Source organism: Trachymyrmex cornetzi, unplaced genomic scaffold (assembly GCF_001594075.2).
Source record: "Trachymyrmex cornetzi isolate Tcor2-1 unplaced genomic scaffold, Tcor1.1 scaffold248, whole genome shotgun sequence".
Classification (NCBI taxonomy): domain Eukaryota; kingdom Metazoa; phylum Arthropoda; class Insecta; order Hymenoptera; family Formicidae; genus Trachymyrmex; species Trachymyrmex cornetzi.
The window spans coordinates 57,147-75,267 of NW_017297144.1; the positions used below are offsets into that span (position 1 = coordinate 57,147).

Below are 18,121 nucleotides of genomic sequence, written 5' to 3' on the forward strand. Positions count from 1 at the left end.
CACACACACACACACACACACATACACAGGTGAAGAAAAATTGTTTTATATTTTGATCACGTTGATTGAAAAAGCAACATTTCTTATTCTTTATTATCTAACATATACACACGCGCGCGCGCGTGTGTGTGTGTGTATACATTCTCTATTATCTAATATTGTATAATGTCTAACATAACACAATACATTTGAGAGATGAGAGCTACTGATGTATTAATAATTAATTAATTATTATAATCATAGAGTTTGTGCGTTTGAATTTTATCTTAAACCGTTAATTTAAAATTAACGCAGAATGTAACATTTGAATTTATATTGACGATACTTTCATCGATATCGTTGGGATACGGAAATTCTGCTCCTTGACATCGTTATAAGATCATATATATATTCATATCGATTACCAAGCACGTGTTTGCAAATATTTATATCTGTTTGCAGGAAATATGATAAGCGTCACGATGCATCAACAATGATTATCTGAAAAATCATTTTTAATTTTGATTCATTTTCTCACTATTCACGTTCACTATTCACGTAGCACGGTAAAGGAATTCTACGAATACGAGTTTCCAATACAATCAATTATAAAAAGTGCTAAATTTGAGAAAATATCGATTCCCATTTTGCACTTGTGCTTTCTGCACCCCTCACTCATTGCTATATAGTACTAATACATTATATGCAATAATAAATAATAAATATAGAAATTTTGTGTTTGTGGTATACGTTGCCAATATAAAAATCTCTATATTTATCACAATGACACGTACTGTTATCGCAATAATTAATTTAATTGCCGCAAGCCCAGATCTAAAGTCCAGATCTTTTATACATTTGATATCTATAACATTTATATACATATATATAATATGTATAGTTTTCTGCTCTCTATTATTTGTTTGCATATCTAGGATAATATTTATTTTATCACATGTGTATAATTACATATAATCTTACTTCTTTATTCTTTGAATTATTATTTGCGTTCAACGTAATCGTCATACGTGCCATATCGATTTATTTGACGGGAGTAACCTGCAGCAATTTAATCCTACTATTTTAAGATACATGCGGTTTTGAGAGAATCATAAACTGAATCGCCAAAATTATTTTGTAAATTAATCGATATTTTTCGAAAGAAGAAAAAATGAAACCATCGAGTGGACGTTTAAATAATTATACGAGTATAGCGGATTATCGAGAAATGTTGATCATGCGTTCTCTAAGGAGTACGACTGTTGGGTTAATATTTTTTTTTCTAAACTATCCAAGTAACACAGCGCCTACAGCATTAAGAAATAAAAAAGTATCTATATATATATATAAGCGCTTTTTTAGCGCTTTGTAGTGACGCTGCTGTGCTATTTGGGTAGACGATTACACAAAATTATTAAAACGAGATTTAATATTAAATTGCTGTACGATTAACGCAACCATGCAGCCAGCTTTTATTGTATATGAAAATTTCACTTTTAATTAATTGTTAATTAATTTATAGTACTAATTATCTCCAAAGTTATATGTATATATAGGTACGTCGATTCCATAACGCGAATCGGTTCATTAATAGAAAAGAAAGACAGTGTAAATCTAAGATAGTGATTCTAAGGGCCATAGTTTGTTCTTATTTTAAGACAGTCTTATAAATAATATTTTAAGATGTTAATACGGCCCTCTATTTCATGACATTTTAAGACTGTACTTGAAACGGTCTTAAATATAATGCAAATTTCAATTATTACAGTGAGAACCACATTAATTAAGAGTATATAAGAAATAGATATCTTATCGGAATAATGATGTGATGATAATGTGATAATTTAGGGAAACAAATAAAGATCACAACGATGACAACGATCAATCACTTTTATTAGTTATTCGTCAGCGAATATCAAGTATGTTTATAATACGACAGATTACGACACGAGATTACGCAGACTTGACTGACTTGGCGAAATTGAATCTCTCGCGAATTTATCCAAGATGTTACGCACACTATAGTAATTTGCAGAAATAATTTGATATTCTTAATTTTCTGGTTGTGGTGTCGTGGCCTGCTGCAACTTATTACTTAGGTTTTGCGAAGCCTGCACGGCGATGTCGATCGCTTGTTTGGTTAATCTGGTGACACCTTCCTGAACCTTGCTGGAATTCTCGCTGATGGTCTTAGCGGCGTTCTCTGATTCTGACACAAGAGTCTGAACACCCTCTTGGAACTTGGTACTCAGCTGATTCATCTGCTCCGTTGTCTCAGGATTGACGTTTAAATTGTTGAACGTTTCAAACACCTTGTCCTTCATATTTGTCCAAATGCCCTCCAACTCAGGAGTCTTGGCCTTGATCTGCGAAACGATCGGTCATGTGTGCGTACAGCCAAGAATGTTTTTTCTCAAGTTTTAAAAAAAACACAGAATTTTTCTTGAAAAAATTCCAAGTACCGAGAGATGTATGCGAAATATTGTATAATTAAATGTACGCGGATGTGAAAACAAGATTAAGGCAAATTAAGGCATGATGCAAGATGCATTAAAATTTATCTCAATTATTGAAATAATATAGCGCACAATATTTAATTTTTGTAACAATATTTTATTTTTAGAAACACTTATTTAATAGAAAATAAGGTAACTGGAAAAATTGAGATATCATTTTAATTATTACGTAGTATTGAATCATTCGATAATTTTTATACAATTTTAAGTACGCGCAATGTTTCTCAAGTATATATGTATAAGCTATTAAGTACTTATAATATTCTTGATAAGAAAAGATATATGCATGAAGAGCAGACTTCCAAAATGCATTTTGTCCAATATTTCATTTTTTTAGTTAAAGAAGGCATAGTACTTAATGTTGAGAGACCCATATCTTAAAAGCTACTCTACGATGTTCTGAAAGCATTTATACACCATCAATTTATGTGCTGAAAAAAAATCTTGACATTCGAAGTGCATAATGTCCTTTAACTAGAGACGAACAAAATGTATTTGTTTAACATTTTTAGCAACTGTTTAGTAATTTTGTTGAACATTTCACATTTTATACTGATTGGCAAATTATTATTTTCTGTAAGGCGTCCAGTTTCCTTGGCCTTCTTTCTCGTTTTTTGAAAATTAAATTTTGAACAAAATGCATTTTAAAAGACTACTCCTTACATCATACATTTAAAGTCAGTAAATTTTTCTATTGTCCAAGTATAGAAACAAAAATCATGTCAGTGTAATTCATCGTTTACTTATAATTGTTTGTGTTTTTGATACACACAGGTTATAATAACATATACAGTGGGAGCAAAAAGTATTCGTAAAGAAATTTTTTATAAAAAAGTCTTATTTGTAAAAAATAAACATTAATTAGCAATTTTATACAATAAATATATTCTGTTTTAACATAAACAAATGAGCTTTGCATGCATTGCTGATTTTAGAAGCTAAATTTCTTGACTGTACGGATACTTTTTGAACATCCAAACAATAGATTTTGTAATTTTCATTTATTTTCCAGAAAATATATTTTCTATAATTAATATATATCTTTTTGATATATATAATTTTGAGAACCATACAATCTATTTTATTCTTTACAAATAAATTGTTAATTACCCAGCAAGAAATGATAGTCAATTAAACGCCGAATCGACGCGTCGAATTGGTGTTGAAATCATCGTATCGATATTGATTTGATATCAGTTCGATGACTCATTTCTCGCTGGATAATATTTACTTTTTAACAATAAAGTTTTTTTAAAAATTTTCTCTCTGTACGAATACTTTTTGCACTCTCTGTATATTAAATAAGATTATAAATTTTTGCTACATTATGTAACGCATCGATATAAACGATATTTTGAATCGTTGTACGTATATAAATTGCACTGTAAATTTTCTCATTTTCGATTTCGATATCGATCGCGATTATCTCTTTTGCATATTCACATTCGATTGTCTCTTTGAGGATCAATTTAGAAGAATAGATTGATAAGCTGGTCGGCTTTTCTCTCTCGCCAATTTGTTCAGAGAGTAAACAATCCTCTACCTCTACACACTCTATGTGGAAAATTAGCCGGTGTGACGATGTTTTATCTTTAATTTCGAAAATATACGTCTTATATGCTCTAGGTCTCTAGGTATGCGAGGATGTAGCGCGCCGATACTGCGAACAAATAAGTCAGCCTTTAATCTTCATATACCTACATTTAGAAGAACGAGTCGTAACATACCAAGCGAATATAATTTCCATAAAATTGATATATCGAAATACAAAATGCATTTCAACAATCGCTCGAACATTTGCTTGGTCGAATTGCAATGAAACACATTTAACGTACCAAGTATGTAAAAAATATGTATGTGGTGTGTGTGTGTGTGTGTGTGTGTGTAAATGATTCGAGTTTACCTCATCAGATATATTCTTCAAGAACATTTGGACATTGCTGACTAAGTTGGTGGTTTCCTCCTTAATAGCTGTATTGAAATCCTTTTGATCGGGAGGATTTAGCTGCTGTTGAAGTTGAGCGCCCAAGTTGTTGATGAGATTTTGGGCCTCTCTGATGTGGTCGGACAATTGAAGAGGTTGCGTGTCAGTCTGCTGATTCTCGACATCACTAGTTGGTACAACTTTGCCCTCTGTTGTGACCAAGAGGACGGCTAAGATAACCGAAAGTAAGTACCTCATTTCACGCTGGTATTTTCTCCTTGGTCGATTAGGAAACAACTGATGCGTAGAATGGAGGATTATACTCCCTTTTATAGGCGTTTCTTATCGAAGGGGGCAAAGTGCTTATTATCTCACTTCGACGACAACGACCTGCGTTTCTTTCGCTGCATAGAAGGCCGCTTTACATATACTTATTTGAATCTGCACTTGCTTCAAGATGCTCGGCATTTCCAGAAACAGTGTTTGTTTTAAATATTTATACATATAAAGCTCATTTTATAATTTTGTTCCTAAAATGTTGCTCAACTAATACAAATAATGATAAATAGATAAAAGAAACGGAGCTTATTGCTATTTACAACTCAAGTTTTACGTGATTATTTTATATATTGTATATTATATTCATTATTATTATAATATTATATTGAATTATTTCTTCATGGTGATTATGATTTTTATTCTAAAAAATTATTTTTAATGACGTTGTCTTTTAAAAAATAATAGGTTGATCTCTTTCAAAAATCTTTTCTGGAGAGAAATTCGATATACATACATTAACTATAATAATTTAATGTACATACGTACGTATTATGCATGTATAAAATTTTTTGTCAAAATTTGAAATGATTAATAAACATTTAACTTAGCTTAAAAAAATTTAATTTTCTTTTCGTAATGTGTAAATACACACACACACACACTCACACATAATTGTGTGTGTACGTGTTTTACTTAGTTGGACGAACAAATTGTTATTATACATTTAGCAAGAGTTTTATATTTATCGCAAAAGAAATTAAAATTAATTATAATTAACGTTTCTTTATTAAATGCACGCAATAGTTAATTCTTCATTTACAATTGTTGTTATAAAGCACATAATACTTAATTCTTTGCAAATATAAAATCTTTTCGTAAAACTTTAACACATCAAATATTTATTATTTCCTCTTAAGAGAGAGATGAAATAATTGAGAAATACTTTCTCAATTTGTGATTTTAAATATTAAGTTGGTACCTTTAACTAAAGTTTAACTGTTTTTCAAAAATCACGATAATTCATCATTCTCTGATTATATTTCCAAATCACAGTAAAACGTAAAATGATTAGTAGCACGTATTAATAAATCAACTAATTAATGACATAAAATAAGCACGCCCAAAATTAATAACCCGTTGATAGGATCAAATGAATAGATTATAAAATTTAACAATCCGTAAAGTCAATAATTGCTAAGAGTACAAGAATTTCAAGTCAAGATTAACTTGTAAACAATAACGCTACTTTTATAATTTCTTCTAGAAAAGAAATATTAGACTCTTTTCTAGAAATTTATGCGATAAGGGATACATCTTATCGAAGAATGCTTTCGTATACTAAGATTTATAATAATTTATGAGTAGACAAAAACCCTCCGAAAGAAAATCTCTTATTCATTCACAAGATATGCGTACTGACTCTCTCTCTCTCTCTCTCTCTCTCTCTGATGCAGATTATAATGTATACATTCTATCTTGGAGAATGTTTATAACAGAAGTTTCCTACTACAACTAACTTTATTTAATAAAAAATGTATAATTTAATGTAATTGTCTGATATTTTATTTTACTATAACAAAAGACATTTCCGTTATTTATAGACAGTTCATAATGAGCTTTATTATAATTAACTTACACACGATTCAAAACGAATGGATGGTTTCGGATGAAAAGGTCAAAGTTCAAGGCGAGATTGTGATTATCAATTTTAACTGCCATCTATTCCTCCCTCCATAAAACGTTACACCAACCGGATAAAGATGTATATTTTAGATTTAGACAAATGTACATGCATGTACATAGGTATGCGTGCAACCGAATTGCTGACTCCGAGATGACGTCCAACTCACACTTTTCAAGAGCGAGGGGCAGAAAGATAAGATCATAGTCTTTTCCAAACAGTGTTTATTTGATATCATATATTTAACACTCTATAATATACATATCAGGGCCGTTTCAAGCCGGAGTGCAACGGGTACAGTGCACTCGGGCGACTTTTCCATCAAATCAAAACATGTAACATAGACATATGTATGTGTAATATTACACGAATGTCATGAATGTTACATGAATTGTGGTACGATAAACATCAACATTTGTTATAAACTTATATTTTTCTTATATAAAGATAAATAACAGTACTCAAGAATTGATTATTCAAAAAAGTAAATTTTATTCTATTTTCTTTTTTTATAATTTAATTCTCTCTCTCTCTCTCTCCGTAAAGCTGAGATTTAAAAAACAGAAAATAATAATATATTTAAAAAATATGAAGGAAAAAATTTTATTCTTTCATGAAATTTTATTTAATTTACTCACGATCAATTATACGCCCCAATACGACATTTATATACTTCGGATAATTCTAATCTTTTAATGTGTGTGTGACACACATAGCGAGTTGTTTATTCAAGATTTTAACCTAGCGACTATCATTGATTATTAAAAGCCTTGACCTAACTGACATAACTTTTATTTGTGAATCGCTTTGATGAAAGTTTTCTTCCTGTCTTCTTCCTTTACTCGAATATTCGATAGCGATAAACGATTTGTGAATTAATTTAAAATTGTGTAATTATTTTAAGTCTGCTTTTAACGTGATCCGATAAACATAAAGTGTATATGTTTAATAATGGAAATAATTTCGTCACATACATGCTTAAGTACATACATATATAGGAGAAGGTGCAGGTATTATGGCCAGTATAGATATTATATAATAGCCTTTCTTATAATATCTCCGCTAATATTAGATTGCAAATTCTATGATGATTATACTTATGAAATTTTTTCAATAACTTGCTGTTACTATGATTGTTATCATAACGCTAATATGCTAATACACAATAGTGAGCATTTATTATGACGCATTTTTACTTTTAAACATGTTTTTAAGGTACATTTTAGCATTCAGTTACACATACTTTCTCATTCTTCTTAAACTTGAGCATATTATCACACAAACATATATACAGGGTGTCTGATAATTAATGATAAAACTCTCGTATAGAGGCCAGAATGGACTAAATTAATTGTAAGTAGAAAAGTTCTCTACCATTTTGCATTTTTCGCATTAGTCGACGAGTTATACTAATTTATGAAAATTTCCAAATTTGCTCAACCTACCGCCAAATGCAAGCACGCGGCGAGATGAAACCGTCTAGAGAGACACGTCATTTAACATTTTATTTAGCTGTATACATTTCGAGTTATGCAACGTTAAACGATAGTATGGCATTTTGCTAACGTGACCTCGTAAACATGCCGACAGTATCTTTTTCGAGCTTTTCATATCAAATCAATTGTTCCATAAATCGATTGCAGCTCTATTGTTAATCTACGAGTATATGTAGTTTATATTACGTTACGTATGTATAAATATAGATTTTTAGTATTATATAAGCAGCCTATATGCGAAACGAGTACATTACACATACACTCCATAGTACTTATACTTTTCTGTTAATTTTGTAACCAAATACTGCTTTTTAAACAAGACCGATTTCTTAAATCTATTTTTGTGGAAGGCCATATTACCACTCCTATTTCTCTTCGAGCCATTATGCAATGTCGCCAAATTTTTATAAATAGCGTCCTAAGTAATAAATGTTTTGTAACTTTGAGTTTAGAATCGATTGGACATCATTTTAACAAATGTAATTGTCAAGTTTTAAATTTTAATATTAATCATTAACCAAGTTATTGTATAAAATGTAAATAGGGTACCATAATAATACTTACTACCTTCTCCTCTAAAATGTAAATGGGGTGCCATAATACTATCTTTTCCTCTATATATATATATATGTTATATATAACGGCATCTTTTTTATTTCATTAAAACTTTAAAACTTTTAGAGTGCATGTGCTTTGGGGATAAAGCGAATTTTGTCACAATATTAAAACATGCGTGTCTTTTTATTTGTGTTCATGAATATCAATACAATTGTGATAAGCGTTGCATAACTTGAATGAGCCTGAAAAAGATGTCCTTGTAGGTAAGACTGCAGACTTCCAGCAGGACGAAGACACCATACAATCAGATTAATTAAAAGATTAATTGGCGTCAAGACCCTTGAAAATCGAAATAAGAGATATGTTACAGATTTTGCTCACTAGGCGAAATTTTCTGTAAAATGCCAAATTATTGAAGAAACTATGGAATTTCGAAGAATTTTTGAAATTGAAACTCCAGTTTGTGTGTGTGTGTGTGTGGCTTCTCCCAAGAACACATTAATTTTGAATATAATCAAGGTAATAAGAGTCGTGTTTCTGATATCGCGGCCGAGAGAGAGAATTAATTATCTTTCAGTCTCATTATTTTCTTCTTCAGTACTGTCTTTAACATGTTTTTTATTCGTCTTCATTATTTTCTTCTTTAGTACTGTCTTCAACATGTGTTTCTTCCATCCCCTGTCCTGGTGCCAATACGGTATCCAGAAACTTGTGGATGTCATCTACGATGTCCTTGGTATGATCTAGTCCACCGCCTATCATATCTCTCGCTCCCTTTTTTCCGCCCTCCACCAAGTTTTTGCCCACGTCAAAGAGCCCTCCGAATATGCCTTTTGCCTGTTGTCTATCCGTCGTTATTATAACATCGCTGACCGATCTCTTTACCTTACCGGCTTCGTCTTTGACATTCTTTATTGCTTCTGTTAATTTGTCAACGGATTTATCCAGAATGTTTTTCAACTCTTTCACTTTATCATTCTTCTCCAGGATTTCGTTTGCATTTCCTTCAAATTTCTTGACGACCTCATTGGCATAATTCATAATCTTCTTCAAGCTTTCTGTCAATTTGTCTTGGACACCGTTCACAATGCTTTTGCCCTTCTTTAGGGTATTATCGAATTCATCGCCACTTTGCTTCTTTCCTAATACCCCCTCCATGATCTCTTTTACCCTTCCTTGAAATGAATCGAGTCTCTCCTGCAGTTTCTGTTTCAATTCCTCCTTAATCAACTTCCCAAGGGTGTCCTTAATGTTCTGAATTCCATCATTCAGCGTATACTGATAATTTGTCACGATTTCTTGTTCCACATTCTTGAGCTTTTCGAGAACTTGGTTTACATTTTTCTTTCCCTCTTGTAACAGTTTCTTGGCATTTTCTTTAGCTTTCTCGAATACGTTTATGGCGGTCGTTTTCCCTTTCTCGGCTTCGTTGGCGAATTGTTGGAAACTTTCCGTGAATTTGTTCTTTAAAGCCTCAATTTTGTCTTGCACTTCCTTAGGAATAAGGTCAAGTATTTGTTGTATCTGATCGGAGATTCCCTTGCGCAATTCAAATTCCGTATTTCTAACTTGAGTCGGGATAACAGTCGGGATAGCCGAAGCCTAATAAGCGATTGATAAAAACAAGGTTTAGTTATATTTCACAGTATGATGTATGTTTTGTTATTTAAAATAATCTGATTTTAAGTAAAATTAAGATATTTTGAAAAAGATGTATTATTCATAATCGATTTTAGCACAATTACAATATTCAGCAACTCTTCTTCTCTCGCTATTCTTTGCATTTCTGAATAGCAAAACAATTTTTTGCATTTGCGAAATGTAGCTTACCTGGCTCGTGTAACACAGGGCCGCCAGAACGGTCACTAGAAGAGCAACGCGTACCATCGCGATTTAAAAGGAATGACTGACAATGAGTGACGAGATTGAAGAGATGTGCCAAATTCTCTGTCAGAGAGAAATCGGTAAATCGTAGGGCGCAATGACGATTCAACGCTTATATATTGGCCGAAATTTGTTCATTGTGTCTGTTGCATGAATGCCAGCTTATTATTCCAACTATTATCACACCTGAGCTAATAACTTGACTAATAATAGCGTCCTTTCATGTGATAATTAATGCGAGTGATGAATGATGAATTAAAACTGTTAATTACTGATTCAACGAAATTATGTACTAAATGTCGTAAAACGCCTGGCATAACAATATTTCTTTGCTCAAAATATTTTATTGCACAAAAAGTATGAAAAATATGAGTTAATTTTTGTATAAAATTACCAATCAGTGATGGCAGTCTTGCAGATGGCGATGTACACACAAATACATTTTGTCAACAATTCATTTATCAATTATTCCTCGTATGATTTAATTAATGACGCAAGTTATATTAAAGCTGTGTGTAATATTAATAATTTTTATAATTTCATTTTTATTCGCCACGGTATATCAATAATTTTCTTGCTACTCTATAAAATTAAAAGGATGTATTTATGTGTTAGGTTTTAAATTGTATATGTATGTCTAAAATCTATTATATATCATTGTTTTGTCATACTGTATATATATCACTATATTTACTTTTATACATTTATCCGTTTATTATATTATTTGAACTACGAGATTGGATAGCCTATCGGTTAACATATCGGTAATACAGACGACTTTAGGATCTGCAACTTGATTGATTTGTTTGTTTCAGATTTAACATTCTGTATCTCCTAAATTCTAAACGAATTGATCGAATTTAAAAAAATCAAACGTAGGAATGTAGAGAATTGAAAGATTTTTCTAATAATGTATCATTTGATCCACTTTCCCATTCGAAATTTTTTAGGGATTGGGGGTTGAAGTTGAGGGAAGAATTATACGTAAGAATTATCTGTTTCTACCGTCGTATATTTAAATAAAAATTGCCGCAAGTGCTTCAAAGTGAAAGAAAATAAAAGAAAATAAACGAATAAAACTAATAAACGCTTTTATGCACGTTAACGTTGAGCTAATGCTACTCGATTTCGAATATCGAGACAGATAAATGTAACACTCGCAAAACTGGAGACCCAGACAGAGCATTATGTTCAAAATGCGGACATACGATATCTCGAAGACATACTTAAAGATTGCTTTAAGATATCTTATAATATGTTTTGAAACAATCTTTGAAATCGTTTTATGTTCGCATTTTGGATGTAACGTTGGCTGCGGGTATATAATATTAAAATAAGAAATCGTTGTGAAAAAATCAATGTAAATTTAATCAATTTCAACATATCTTTATTCACATGATTGAGACTCCAGCGATTATACAATCGATTGTTTGGTACATGTCGGCAATAATTCAGGACTAGTCATGAGATGTCATAGTGATGTCACACACAGAATGATGACAGATTTAAAGACTGTAACGCAAGAGTAGAGGATTGTTAAATTTCCTATAGCACTCGGGATCCCGGAAGTCTCTAGGCAGGAGCTTCCAGAGCCGTCCACCGTGGTGGAGTAAAGAGGCACGTATTTTCGGTCTTAGGAAACTGAACGTGATTGGGCTGGTGGCGTCGAGTACGCGGCCGAACAGGATCGATTTGTTCCTCAGGGTGACCGAAATGATGTCGCCCGGCAGTAGGTAGTCATAACCGAGAGCGCTAATTATCTGTTCTCTAGGCAGGACAATGTTGAAACCACCCGAGGAGATGGCAGAGCTGCTAGCCACGGCAGCCGACGAAGAGGTCGATGCGGCGGCTGCAGACGAGGCGGCAGCCGCGGATGACGGAACCACGACGGGTAAGACTCGCGAACGAATCAGTGGATATTTGATTCTGCGATCAATGCCCAGATCAAGGCCACGATATGGAGACGGTCCGAGCACGGTGCGATCACCTCCCGTGGAAGCGGACGCGCTTGCGGCTGCGGCCTGCACGGTCGCTGCCGCGGGTGCGGGTCTGTATTTGCGCAACGGCAGGGTGAATGGCACTCGTCCAACAACTGGGCTCGAGACGACGTTTGCCGCAGCGGAGGCGCTTGCGGCTGCCACGTTCTCCTCCAAAACGCTGGGCACGACTTCCGGTTGAATCAAAGACGCAGTCGGGTAGCCTGATAGTACCGGTGATTCCGCTATCGTCGGTCCAGCGGAAAATACCGGCTGCGTCTCGGCGACGGTGGCGGTGGCGGTGGCGGTAGCGGACGCCGAGGAGCTCCCAATTTCGGTCTCAATAGGAACGACGGGTGCTATCGGTTCTATCGCTGGGCTTACTACCAGGCCACTACCACTACCAATACCAACGGAGCTCGACGCGCTAGACGCGCTGGACGCCGTCACTGCAGTGGTGCTCTGTTCAATCGGTCCGTACCCAAAGTTACCACAGAGGGGTGTTCTTGACAAGTACGAGCCGATTCTGGAGAACGCCGAGGGCAAAGTGATGCCTCTTACACCAGTTCTAATTAGATGAGGTACTCCGGACGCGTAGTAACCGTGGTAGAAGCCGCGGAACGAAGATAGCACTTCCGCCAATGATGTCTGATAATCCGGAACAATGATTGAGCTATCGCCGGTGGTGGCCGCAGTCGCCGTCGCCGTCGCCGTTGCCGTTGCCGCCGCCGCAGACGCCGCAGACGCCGCTGTAGACACGATCGGTTCTGCGACTATCTCCTCCAGCGGAAGTACCGAGCTGAATCTTCCCAAGTGATGCAGCAGGCCCAAACGTAGATGAGAAAACAAATGCGCGAGAACATGACGAACGTGTGTGCGGAAGAGATCGATCCCAAAGTGCAGCACTTTGAAGAAGACGTGTCTGACCCGGTGAATGGCACCAATGATGCTGGGAAACGGTACGGCATCTTGAATTATATCGGGCAAAATCAGCAGATGCTGGGGTTCACTGATAACGACGTGGAGAAGATGCGAGGTGTGATGAAACAAATGGCCCAAGATGTTGTCGGAGACATCCTCAGCTATCAATGGCCCCAAGCTAAGCCCGGACCTCAAGTTCCGCAAGACGATCAGGACGTAGTGCCAACATTTCCTCAGCTCACAGAAGTACTCGTGCACGATCGTACCCGATACGTGCAAGTGACCGTGTGAGAAAGCCTCGACCTCGCAAGAGTGAGTATCCAGATCGTCCAGAGGTACGACATCCCACAGATTCGCTCCGACAAGTCCGTTTGATGCGGCTGCGGCTGCGGCTGCGGCTGCAGATGCGACCGCTTGACGCTTCGGCAAATTACTAAACCTCTCAGATTTCGTAGTATTCTGCAAACGAATTAAGAACCTTTAGTCATTTAAGCAGCACGTCATTTCCATTTTGTCAAGTTTAAAATTTTGAAATATATATATCGTAGATTATTAACCATGTGTATTTTCCAGTCTTCTTTCTTCATTATTTAAATATGAATAAAATAATTTTGCAAATTTCTCTCCCAAATGAGGTTTGCTAAATTTAATAAATTCACTGCATTGCACTGTACATAGGTATTGTAATGATAATACACTTTACCTCTCGCAATTGTTGCAATCTCTCAGCAATGTCCTCTTCATCCGCAAGAATCAATGCTTGGATGAGGTCGTGCATATTTCTGTACGAAAATACGTCATCCTGAAAGAAGAGAGAATCTAATTTAGATTTATACTTTCATTCTGGTTCATTATTTCATTCTGACAATAAATAAATATTATTGTATATTTCATTCAATTATTACCTGAGCATCTACCTCTTCTTCTGCAATATCGTTGTTTGTTTTAGGCTCGATATTCAGTTTCTCCTGCTCCTCGCTTTTTTCAACGTCCTTTGCCTCTTCTCCGAGCGTTCTTCTCTCATAGATGGATTTTGGCTCCAACGGTTCTTCTTCTAATTCCAAAGGATTATTATTACTTAGATGGAATACTTCGGCTTCCTTCTCTCTCTTTTCCCGAAGAAATGGTCGCAGTTCATGATCGAGATGCTTCTCAAAGGTATTAGGGATATCTAAGTTGTGCTTGGCGTAAGCCGAACTTAGAGATAAAGAGGCCAGAAAGGTGATGGCAAATGCCGCGAGGATATTGTTCGTATTCACCATGATGAGTTTCGATGAGAACTCGATGACACTAGCTACAACAGGCTGCTTCATATACTCTCAGGACTATTATCATCGTGTCCAGATTCGGCACGAAGATCGTGATGGAATCAAAAAACACCGAAGATTGTTGGTCGACAACGATCGATTAACCAAGATACGTACTGATGCGCGTGAGATTATCCATGATTTCATCAGCGTCTCGCTTTATAATGGAGCACGATTTATCAACATTATTGCTTGAGAGATTGTTAACATGATATTTTTTACGCAACACATATTTGTACAATAATTCTGAATAATTCTTTTTTTTTTGCCAATGAAATGAAATATATAGCAATGTACTTTCTCTAGATATGAATATTTAATATATTGCACACACACACACACACACACACACACACACACACACACCTATATTTATACAATACATAATATAAATATAAGTATATATTAATATTTATGTGGTAAATGTCAATTTGCGTTTATATTATACGTATGCAGTGTATTAGAAACCATCGAGAACAATTTATTTAAGAAATTTAAGAAACATTTTTAATCAGATGTAATGTAAATGTTGTAAATTACGATTCAATATATAAATACATTGATTTATATGTGTAAGCAAACTATCGATCGCCAAATTAGGGTCAAATTCGATCAGAAATTGATGACAAATTCGGTACCATCTCTGTGTGTCAGCAATAAATTCATATTTTGCTAGCAAAGCCTGTGTACTTAAGCAGACAATAAATTGACAGAAAAAACCAAGCAAAGTTTTAGTCGGTTTTGGATTTAATCGTTTTTGCTGTCAATTTGCTATCAAGTTATCGGAAGCTTTGCATGGTTTTGCCGACAATTTGTTATTCATGTTACGTCAACAGATTTTATTGTGCATCTGTCATTAATTTGCTGACATTACAACAGAATATAATAGAATTTGCATCAAATTCTGTTAAATTGCTTTATTGTCGAAAAAATTTGTGTAACGAGCATTTGACAAAATTTATTTTTGTCAAACTTAACTGACTGGATATTTAATGACATAAATTGTAAATAAAGAAGAGAAACTATTATAATAAATCGATGAAAATTTGAATATTTTCCACATGAATTGGCTTAGCTTTTGATATCTCGTATAATATAACGTATAGATTTGGAAATATGTATATATGTACAATGTACATATATGTATATGTCACTAATTACTTACTCGCACATTTATGAATTTTCTTTACATTTAAATAGAGGAGAAGATGGTATAATGTATATGTATATTGTGGTCTCCGCTATTATATAGCGAATCCTAATGATTACTTATGGAATTATTTATTCAATAGCTCGCCGTTACGCCATGACGCTAATATACCAATACTCAATAGTCAGCACTAATTATAACGCATTTTTACTTTCAAGTATTTCGAAACATTTCTGAGGTACTTTTTAGCATTTAATTACATCTACTTCCTCATTTTTCTTAAACTTGAGCGTATTATCACATGAATATATGTATTTTTGAATGTGTTATTTGCTAATTAAAATATTTTATTTGACTGTATATATTTTGAGTTATGCAAATTTAAACAATAGCATGGCATTTTGTTAATGTGGCCTTCTATGGATATTAATTACTCACGACCTCTTTTTTAAGGTTTTTATATCAAAATAATTATTTGATAATCAATTATAGCTCTACTGTTAATCTATAGTTTATATTACATGTACTATTTTTAGTACTAAGACTTTTAGTACTAAGCAGCTTATATATGCAGAAGAGTTATATATGTAAATGTATATACAAGTACACATTCATTTGCATTTTAAAATGTTTTACTTTTTTGTTAATTTTGTAACCAAATACTGTTTTCTAAACAAAACTAATATTTTAAGGCTATTTTTATGTGCAGGAAGGCCACATTACCACCCATTTTTTTCTTCAAATCATTATGCAAAATGTCGCCACATTTTTATTAATAGTATCCTAAGTAATAAATATTTCGTAACTTTGAGTCCAGAATTGATTCAACAACATTTTAACGAATGTAATTGTCAAGTTTTAAACTTAAATATTGATTATCAACAAAGTTATTGTGTAAAATGTAACTGGGAGATGCCATAATACCACCTTGTCCTCTACTATTATCGCTTATTATATTATCTTTGCGGAAAAAAATTTGGTTTATAATCTTGATATTATAGATGTATGTTGCAAGTATTGCAAGCTATAAATAACGATGTAAGGTTAAACAATTTATGTACACACACACATACGTGTAAGCCAATTGATTTTTATTTAGATATAAGAATCAAATCGTATTATATTGACATCATATAATCAATTTTGCTATTATGTCGATTCGGTTCTTTTATATTAACCTAATTTTACCACACGTGTTATGTTAAATTTATAAAATAAAATATATAAATTGTATAAAACCTTCTAGCTATATTTAATACAACAACGTCAAATAATTACAAACGATAAAGGGTGCATAAGAGTCGAGCGCGATAAATCAGCTCACAATAAACAATTTCTATTTAATAATCGAATTATTATATTCCGTTACACATAATATAATACATCTTAAATGTTTCGGCTCATTTTCGAGCCTTCTTCAAAGAATTCGATAACGATGATAAATATTTTGCAACTATTAATTATTCATTGATGTATGTATGCACAATTGCGTTATTTGTGTCCGTATACTTTCGATTGTACGTTTCTTAATTCTTGAACAATTGCAGAAGAGTTCCGTTGAAACGCTTACACATGGTTCCCAGACGGTTAATCGACCGAATATATATAAAAACCAAAATGCTATTTTTATTATGAAATAACCATAAATAAGAGGAAATGACTGTAATAATTACAATTGTGATGAAAGTTACTCACCATGAGCATTGGTGGAGGTGTCATTGTATCTCATGTGTGCATCAATTAATGTGCATCAATAAAATGTAATAAACTAATGGTAGATCTTATTCAAATGTTCAAAGTAAAGATGTATATAAATCGACTGTTCAAAAGTTTTAGTTAAAAAATAAAAATAAAAATGAATAATTTACAAGACACTACATTCTACAGCTGTCACTGACTGATGAATCGATAATATTATTACAGAGTCAATTTGTCGATAACTGGGAAACAAGCTCTGTGGAGACCTTCAGTATGTAAGTTTCTTCTGTTTGTAAGTTTAAACATTTTGTTTGTGTTTTGATTAATAAATAAATAAAATTTCAGAAATCAATCTTTTCGTATAATGACGTTCTTCATCTAAAATAACAACGTTTTCCCATTCGAATTCATGGCCCTCATGCATTCTATGATCGGTTATAACTGACCGAGTGGATGTGAATATACATTTATATTAAAATTAGTCAAATAAAGCACAGATTTAAAGAAAAAACTATATTTGTTATTGTTTGTTAAAAAAAACATTTAAAATTTATGATATTTAAAGATATATAAGACATATATCTCAACCGTTTTAAGTTAAAGACAAAAGAAGGAATACATAGGAGGTAGGAGAGTAAAAGGATTGCTAAAAATTAGAATTATTTATCTAAAATCTCTCTTTATTTTTTGCTGTCGAATACTATGTATTTCTCACTTGATGAGAGATACCGCGTTAACAGAATTAAGTAATT

The 18,121-nt window shown here is 33.4% G+C and overlaps 3 protein-coding genes across 3 annotated transcripts; all 3 read right to left on the reverse strand.

The window, feature by feature from the left end:
- Window positions 1-1,853: 1,853 nt before the first annotated feature.
- On the reverse strand, window positions 1,854-4,737 carry A4 (apolipophorin-III-like protein). The gene is made up of 2 exons (XM_018507840.1): window positions 4,399-4,737; window positions 1,854-2,345 (listed from the first exon to the last, which is right to left on the reverse strand). The coding sequence occupies exons 1-2, from the start codon at window positions 4,675-4,677 to the stop codon at window positions 2,031-2,033; spliced, it is 594 nt and encodes a 197-aa protein (XP_018363342.1). The 5' UTR covers window positions 4,678-4,737; the 3' UTR covers window positions 1,854-2,030.
- Window positions 4,738-9,051: 4,314 nt separating this feature from the next.
- Window positions 9,052-10,412, reverse strand: LOC108761309 (uncharacterized). Its single transcript, XM_018507767.1, has 3 exons — window positions 10,262-10,412; window positions 9,636-10,015; window positions 9,052-9,509 (listed from the first exon to the last, which is right to left on the reverse strand). Exons 1-3 carry the CDS (start codon window positions 10,318-10,320, stop codon window positions 9,052-9,054), a joined length of 897 nt encoding a protein of 298 aa, XP_018363269.1. The 5' UTR covers window positions 10,321-10,412.
- A 1,410-nt stretch (window positions 10,413-11,822) lies between these two features.
- Window positions 11,823-14,527, reverse strand: LOC108761310 (uncharacterized). Its single transcript, XM_018507768.1, has 3 exons — window positions 14,120-14,527; window positions 13,918-14,016; window positions 11,823-13,673 (listed from the first exon to the last, which is right to left on the reverse strand). Exons 1-3 carry the CDS (start codon window positions 14,525-14,527, stop codon window positions 11,823-11,825), a joined length of 2,358 nt encoding a protein of 785 aa, XP_018363270.1.
- Between the last annotated feature and the right edge of the window lie 3,594 nt (window positions 14,528-18,121).

Excerpts from the sequence above, each read along its gene's own strand:
- LOC108761309 (XM_018507767.1), bottom strand. The coding sequence starts at position 10,320 with ATGGTACGCGTTGCTCTTCTAGTGACCGTTCTGGCGGCCCTGTGTTAC. Across the intron at positions 10,016-10,261 it reads CTGTGTTACACGAGCCAGGT|TATCCCGACTCAAGTTAGAA; the intron begins AAGCTACATTTC and ends TATCCCGACTGT. Across the intron at positions 9,510-9,635 it reads GGAGGAATTGAAACAGAAAC|TCCAAGACAAATTGACAGAA; the intron begins TGCAGGAGAGAC and ends TTGTGAACGGTG.
- LOC108761310 (XM_018507768.1), bottom strand. The coding sequence starts at position 14,527 with ATGAAGCAGCCTGTTGTAGCTAGTGTCATCGAGTTCTCATCGAAACTC. Across the intron at positions 14,017-14,119 it reads AAGAAGAGGTAGATGCTCAG|GATGACGTATTTTCGTACAG; the intron begins GTAATAATTGAA and ends CTCTTCTTTCAG. Across the intron at positions 13,674-13,917 it reads GATTGCAACAATTGCGAGAG|AATACTACGAAATCTGAGAG; the intron begins GTAAAGTGTATT and ends ATTCGTTTGCAG.
- A4 (XM_018507840.1), bottom strand. The coding sequence starts at position 4,677 with ATGAGGTACTTACTTTCGGTTATCTTAGCCGTCCTCTTGGTCACAACA. Across the intron at positions 2,346-4,398 it reads TGAAGAATATATCTGATGAG|ATCAAGGCCAAGACTCCTGA; the intron begins GTAAACTCGAAT and ends ATCGTTTCGCAG.